Below are 7,873 nucleotides of genomic sequence, written 5' to 3' on the forward strand. Positions count from 1 at the left end.
AGCCACAGTAAGATATATTTCACCTACTCTAAGGCTGACCCTGCAAAGTGTGCGGTTCAGTGGTTTTTACTACGTTCTGAGCCGTGCAGCCGGCACCACGGTCTGACTCCAGAACGGAGCCCACATTTGTTACCCACCCTGACACAAGTGAGGGCTGCCTGCTCCCAAATATTAGTCAACGGCCCAATCATAGTTATTAAAAAGTTCATGACCCCTTGTCCACTGACTTAAAACCCCAGTCTTACCATTGACCTTTATACACATATCACAGGCTCCCCGTCCCCCTCACTAACCGCCTCAGCGCTCCTCAGTAAGCGTTCCCTCCGGCAGCCACGTCCTGTGCTCGGGTGTCCCCCACCATGCACAGTCCCCCCACTACTCTAGAGGGTCTCCGCCTCCACCCTCACTTCAGAACCAGCAGTTTACACAAAAGTCCGGCTAGGGTCTCGATGGGAGCTGTTCTGAATTTAGAGGCAAACATGGAGAAAATAAAACAGTGGATCTTCTCACTCAGACAAACAAACGACGAGTCTCTCCAGGAACTTAATTTTTAACCTCTTTCATCAGTTTCCTAGTTTTCCTCCACATTAACAAGGAGCGCTCGGTTTTTCTGTTAAGTTTATTTCTGGGTACTCTGGTGATATTAAGAAATTATAACTAACTTTTTAGGTCTGATATTGTGGTTTGTCTTTCAAAGAGTCCTTATCTTTTAAAGATCCTACTGAAATACCCACTCCAAGACAGCCCACGTGTGGAGAACGAGGCCGAATGCCGGAGGCTCCTCACCGTCCTCCGTGTGTTTGCGGAGCTTGAAATTTTCTACATAGAAAATCTTTTAAAATATCCCTAGACAATTACTGATTTTACTGATAATGCTGACACCACATTTTCTAATTGGTTACTGTAGCTATATAAGAAAATAACTGGTTTTTATGTCTTGATCACATGTAAGATCAGCTTAGTAGCTGTAATAGTTTTTGCGCTGATTTTGCTGGATGTTTCAGATGGATGAGTATATTCCCAGCAAACTCTTCTCTCCTGTCTTTTACAATATTAATGTTTCTTTCTGGTTCTTATCTTACAGAATCAGCAGGAACGGTCAATGCTGCTGTATTCGTGTCACAGGTGAAAGCAGCAGCCCCTCCTCCCTGGTTTCATGACTGACCATTGAAATGTTCGAACCTTTTTATAAGCATTCCGACGCCTTCACTCAGCTTTCACAGGAGTTTTCATTTCGTTGGATAGTTTTCTTATTTTAAAAATAAGACAGGGCAACGAAACCACCAATTAAAAGCGGACTAACAACACAGTTAACTCCACTTCCTCCCAAAACTCTGGCAAAGCGACTTTTAAGGAAGGAACAAGAGCTTCTTTATAAGAGGCTGCTTGATGGCTGTGCACACGACAGCTGTAAGGAATCAGGCGGAAGCTGAAAACCCAAGGAGATGAGCAAGGGAAGGGTAATGGCTGACATCAGAATTTAAAAGCGGCTGGACGCCATGGCTCGCACGGAGAATCCGGCACTTTGGGAAGCCACGGCAGGTTATCACATGAGCCCAGAAGTTCAAGATTAACCTGGGCAACACAGCGAGAGGCTGTCGATTGAGAGGACCTCGTCTCAACAAAAAAATTAATTTAAAAAAATATTAGCTGGGCATGGTAGCGCACGCCTGTGGTCCCAGCAACCTTGGAGGCTGAGGTGGGAGGATCATTTGAGCCCAGGAGGTGAAGACTACAATAAACTATGATTTGCCACTGCACTCACTCCAGCCTGCACAACAGAGCAAGACCCCTTCTCAAAAAAAAATAAAGAAAGTAAACAGAGAACTTGGACTCTGATGCAGGTGAACTGAGAAGGCTGACACCCAAGTGAAACAGGAAGAGAGCAAGCCAGGTGCAGGCCAGGCTGCTTCCCGCATCTGTCCTGGGGGGGCAGCAGGCCAGACCAAAAGCTGCCTGTCCCCAACCCAGCAGGACACAACTCTGGACATGAGGCTCACTTATGGGTTCAAGCTAAGAGGGGAGAGGGTCCAGCTCTCCCTTCACCAGCACCCAGAGTGGCTGCCGCACCCAGCTGTCAGGCAACAGGTCCCTGCAAGCGGCTTCCGAGCAGAGTGGCTACACCAGGGCACCAGCTGTTTCAGTCAAAAGGTAGGTCACACGCAGAAGAAGGTACCATGTCGACTACACAACAAGGGCTTGTTTCCAGGCCAAAGAACCCCTACAAAACACGTTTCGAAAAGGACAAATGGCCCAGTAAATGGTTGGGATGTGAACAGGCACTTCACAAAAGGCACCCAAATGGCAAAATGAGTATGTGAAAAAGTATTCAACCGTCTTGTAAATCATGAAAATGCAATTTAAAGTGAAAACGTAATGCCACTATCTGCTCGCTGGAGTGGCAGCACCGAATGTGGCCGGCACAGCAGAGGGGACACTCCGAGGTGGTGGGGAAGGCGGCAACCTCAGCGGCCACCATGGGGAGCTGCACGGCAGGGTCCATGGAGGCCAGCACAAGGCATGGCGGTTCCATTCCCAGTGGGTACCTGGGGCAACACCTGTATGAGGGTGATGGTGGCAACCTCCTCTGGAACGGCTCCACTGGAACCACCCACGGGCCATCCACAGTGGGACGGACACAGACACAGAGCAGCCATACAGAGGAACCAGTATGGTCAACCCCCTGGCCTCAGGCCCTGCACACTCTGAAATAGCACCAAGAACCATAAAGAGCGTTTGTTAATACAAGTATCTATTAACATGTACTGCAGTAGAAATTTAAGATGAGACATGTTCAAACTGCAAGGACAGTGTCAGCCACCGCAGCAAAGCTGCCATCACATGTAATTCCATGAATGAGAGTGAAAAAGGCACCCAACACCTAGCATTAGTATGACAACAGTTTTGATCTGCAGACTCTCTGAACAGGTCTCAGAATGCCCCCACCCAGACCACTTTGAAAACTACTATTCCATAACAATGAAAATTAACTAATAATGTAAATAAATCCCACAAACACAATGTGAAGTAAAATAAGCCACACTCAAAGAAAAAAAAGAAAGAATGCATATTATATAAGAAACGAAGTCAAACACGACAATCCTGCAAGGTAAGCACTCAGGAGAGGGGTTACTTTTGGGGATGGGAGGTCAGTGGGCCTCCGCAGTGCTGCCAAAACTCAAAGCTTTGATCTGGGTGGGGGCCACGCAGGTGCATCATGCTTCCATCATTACTGAACTGTGCCACTGTCGCACATGCAATTAGAATGTAGTCCCCCAAATTCAGAAAACAGAAAGCTGCCTGAACTTTATAAAATGCCTTTTAAACACATATACAGTCTGCAGTTTTCTCATTTACTCTGTTAGCCTGGTAAATCCTGGTCTTTAAATCATCTGTTTCTATAATGAGTCACTCTCATCATGGGGCAAGCCCCATTTCCCTACGATCATTATTTTAATACATCATTGCATTTGATCAGTATTTTATTTAGGAGGCCGGGTGTGGTGGCTCATGCCTGTAATCCCAGCACTTTGGGAGGCCGAGGCAGGTAGATCACTTGAGGTCAGGAGTTCAAGACCAGCCTGGCCAACATGGTGAAACCTCGTCTCTACTAAAAATACAAAAATTAGCCTGGGTGTGGTGGCTCACACCTGTAATCCCAGCTACTCGGGAGGCTGAGGCAGGAGAATTGCTTGAACCTGGGAGCCAGAGGTTGCAGTGAGCCAAGATTGCACCATTGCACTCCAGCCTGGGTGACAGCGCCTGACTCCGTCTCAAAAAAAAAAATTTATTTGGGACTTCTGTATTTAGGATTGAGGTGAGTTGAGCCTGTATTTTACCTCAGAATGGGCTAGCGTACTTTTCCTGTCCTTCTCTGTTCTCTGGAGCTACTTATGTAACAAAACGATCACGTCGATTGCCAGTGCCCATCTAGTTAAGGCTGCTCCTGCCATCTTGTTCTGTTTTACACTGTTTTACATTTTCTTCTTGGCTTTGCTTTTGTTTCTTGATTCTTTTCTTGCCTTGATAGTCATTTAATGTTTTACTTTATGACAAATACCTAGTTATTCAGTGTCCAGTTCCTCTAGAAGATGAGAACCTCAATAGAAAGAGAGAATCTAGAAATAGACTCAAATTAATATGCCATGTGGTACATGATAAACATGGTGTTGTAAATGAGAAGGGAAGAAATGTTGGTCAGTAAGTGAAGCTGAAACCTAAGCATTTTGAGGGAAGCCCTGGGACCCTTACCTCACATTTTCTTTTAAAAGATTTATTGAGATATAATTAATATGTCATAAACTTCACCCATTCTGAGCAGTTCTACCTGATATTTTAATTCTATATGAATCAACTATTTATATACAAGAATGAAATAAAAGTATTTAAAGATAGCAAACATTAATTTATTCAAAATCAACAATGAGAAAGGTTTATCATAATTAGAACCCAGAACCCAGAAATCATAAAGAAATTGGCTAGTACCTGGGAGTTCTGACACTATAGACAAGGTCAAAAGATAAAATCAGCTGGGTGTGGTGGCTCACGCCTGTAATCCCAACACTTTTGCAAGCTGAGGTGGAAGGTTCACTTAGGCCCAGGAGTTCAACCAGCCTGGACAACACAGTGGGATCCTGTCTCTACAAAAAATAAAAAAACATCAGCTGGACATGGTGGCAGGTGCCTGTAGCCCCAGCTACTCAGGAAGCTGAGGCAGGAGGATCCCCTCAGCCCAGGAGTTCAAGGTGCACTGTGCTGTGATCACACCACTGCACTCCAACCTGGGCAACAGAGTCAGACCCTGTCCCCAAAAAACAAAAAATAAAACGAAAAACCCAAAATCCACCTGGGGAAAAAGCCTCAGCTCATACTGGAGCCAACAGATCAACTCTTCCTTGACAAAAAGATCATCAGACTACATTCAAAAGATGCACAATCCAGGAGAAGAATGAGCAGGGGCTACTGAGCAAGCGGCGTACAGAGGAACAAACACGGTGGCTGCTCAGCTCCAGGCCTGACTCAGCAGTGAAGAGCTGCTGGACTCCAAGCAGGCAGCCCTGCTGGGGAGGGTGAGGAAACCAGCCCGCTCAGGTCTCCGCAGGCGGGAGGGTACACTCAAAGCTGGCCTGGTGACAGCAAAGTGCTACACTGTAAATGCAGACAGCACTTACCAGCCAGGAGCACACTCAGCAAAACTGCGACACTGAACGCCCCTGAAGCACCGCTTGTAACATGACAGAAAAGAGCGTAACACAGCTGAACAGACAGCGCACTGGAGCGACAGACACGTGTGTGCAGAGCCCGCGGCAGCTGCTGGGGCAGGAGCTTAATGGGAGTCGCCGCTGCTCCCCCCGGTGCAGCCAGGGCTGCCCGTCCTCTGGGGAGGGCGAGGCTGTGCTGGGCACGTCTAAGGAAGTTACTGTAGTGACTGTTTCAAAGAGTGCCAGAGCCACCAGGACCATGGAGTGATGATGCTGTTTATTTTCTTCCTTATGCTTCCTCATATAAAATGAGAAAAAACTAATAATTATCTTAAAATAAAAAATGTTTAAATCCTCTTTAAATATCTAATGGTAACATTTCCCACTAATTTTTAAATAATCAAGCTAAGAGCTGGGAGCAACATTTAAAGATTTGCCCTAAAACCTGCTACAAATGTACAACAGACTTTGAAACTGAAGCAAAAGGAAGAAAGCACATCCCCAAAACTCTGACAAATGACAGAAAATGCTTTGTACACATTCAAGGGTACACTCACAGCACACGAAGCTGACTGAAAGTGGATAAAGCTAACCACTAAAATTATGCATGTTCAAATAAGTCAGTATTTGGATGAATTCACCTGGACTGCTATTCCTACTATTAGTTTTACAATAACTAATTAGATACAAGATTGCGTCTAAATGAAGATGGCTGGACACACCTGAACAATAAAACCACTGATACGTACGTCAGCTTGACTCTCAATTTTCCCCTGTTCACTCTTATGAAATGCGTCACTCCTAACTGACCCCCTCAGAACTGAGAAAGCATGAATTTAACTCCGAAACTATGTCTAAGACCTTCCTCGGCTTCCCTGAGACAATGGCCCAGGTGCCCATGCCGGGCCAGGGGCAAGAGCACGGCTGCGACGAGGTTGGGGGCTCGGCCCGTGCTGGTGCTTGTCCTTGGGTGGACAGGGGTTTAGGCTGTCTGTGAAGAGGGCACGCCGGGCCCATGTGTGGCGTCCACAGTGCCAGGTGGCAGGCCACGCAGAGTCAACCACAAACGAGCACACAGCAAGCCGCCAATCAGCGCTTCAAACCGTCAGCATTATCATTCCTGTCAACCTAGAGCCCAGAACAAGTTCAAGAGGCCGGGCGCTGTGACTCATGGCTGTATTCCCAACACTGGGAGACTGAGGCGCGAGGATCACTTGAGCAAAGGAGTTCAAGACCAGCCTGGGCAGCAAATCGAGTCCCTCTCTCCACAAAAAAATTTAAAAATTAGCCAGGCATGGTGGCGTGAGCCTGTCATCCTGGCTGCTCGGGAGGCTGGGTTGGGAGGATCACTTGAGCCCAGCAGGTTGAGCGCAGTGAGCTACGATCATGCCACTGCACTGCAGCCTGGGTGAAAGCGAGACCCTATCTCAAAAAAAAGAAAGAAAGAAAACACAGGAAAAAAAAAAAAAAGAGGTTTACTTTAATGAATGATATACACAAACACTTCTTGAATGAAAATAATCTAATAAATCAAGAAAAATAAAATACAAAAACCTAAGCCAATTGCAAATAGGGGATTTTATTAGGGTCTAGAAGTGACCAGACCACTAATTCTCAGAACCACGGTCAACTTTGTGATAATCCTCCCTCATGCTGTCTCCCGAGACAGCAACACCTACCTTCTGGGCACGGTCAGCCTCCGACATGCTCTCCTTGGAAGTCCTGCTGTCCTCCGTGGGGAACGCGGCCGCCTGCTCCGCGCCGTGGCCGTCGTCCTCCTCGAGCTCCTCTGAGTCGTCCTCGTCTGAGTCCATCTCCAAGCTCTCCCCATTCACGTGCAGGCTGCTGGCGCCCAGGTCCTTCTCCCCCTAGAACACGGGCAGGTGTACACCCCAAGGCAGGGGCAGTGCGCATCATGAACAAACTCGCTTTCACTGAGGGGTCTTGGGTGACTGGGAGGTGCAAGGGCCTGTGGGGAGGTGGGGACGCATGAGAGGTGCCCCTGCCACCTGGAGAAGAGCCCGGCAGACCAGCGGGCTATGGTGAGGAGGGCAGGGAGGACAGGGTGGAGTCCCCCACAACAATCTTGGACACGAACACTCTGCCCCTATGGCAGAGGAGCTTCATGGCATTGGCCCTTCCCAGGGACTGAGGTCACCTAATGACTGATAACCAGGCCCCAAACACAGAAACGCATTTCCACACACACGTGGCACTCACTCAAATGTGTCTCTTACCTTAGAACCCACAGTGGAATGAGTTATGCTCTTAAACATCTCAATCACTGTCCTCTGTTTTAATACTTTGGTCTTTTTCTTAGGAACCAGGCTATAGGTTCCCATTCTTCGTTTTTTCTTCCGAGATACTGCAGCTGCTAAAACAAAAGGCAAGCAAGCTAAAAAAAAAAAAAAGTCAAAAGGGGACAAGAAAGGAAAAGAAATACCATTCAAATGTTTTTCAAAGGTAGGAGACAGTTTACAAAACTTGATCACCAAAATCACCAGCAAACCCCATCACAAAAGGCACCCTGCCCGCCGGCCATCAGCACAGTGACAGGCATCCTTCACTCGCGATCAATTCACAGAGAATCAGAAACACATCCCAGATCATCTGTTCATCTGTTCCCCTCACAATAAAACACGGAGCAAACTTGACCACCCCACCTTGGAGGC

At 47.2% G+C, this 7,873-nt stretch overlaps 1 protein-coding gene across 16 annotated transcripts in view; it reads right to left on the reverse strand.

Annotated features, from left to right (window-relative positions):
* The window catches only part of EHMT1 (euchromatic histone lysine methyltransferase 1), a 236,247-nt gene that overhangs the window by 88,829 nt on the left and 139,545 nt on the right, over positions 1–7,873 (reverse strand). For 9 of the 16 annotated variants that reach the window (XR_012424022.1, XM_074015815.1, XM_045372734.3 and 6 more), the window contains 2 exons: positions 7,439–7,596; positions 6,881–7,069 (listed from right to left, as the gene is read on the reverse strand). Coding sequence is in view for 14 of the 16 variants with exons in the window: in XM_074015815.1 (XP_073871916.1) it covers positions 6,881–7,069; positions 7,439–7,596 (347 nt within the window). In the remaining 2 variants the exon portion in view is untranslated. The remainder of the gene's footprint in view (positions 1–6,880; positions 7,070–7,438; positions 7,597–7,873) is intronic. The other 7 variants (XR_012424023.1, XM_074015811.1, XM_074015809.1 and 4 more) reach the window with 1 other exon arrangement.

This window comes from Macaca fascicularis, chromosome 15 (assembly GCF_037993035.2).
Source record: "Macaca fascicularis isolate 582-1 chromosome 15, T2T-MFA8v1.1".
Lineage (NCBI taxonomy): Eukaryota > Metazoa > Chordata > Mammalia > Primates > Cercopithecidae > Macaca > Macaca fascicularis.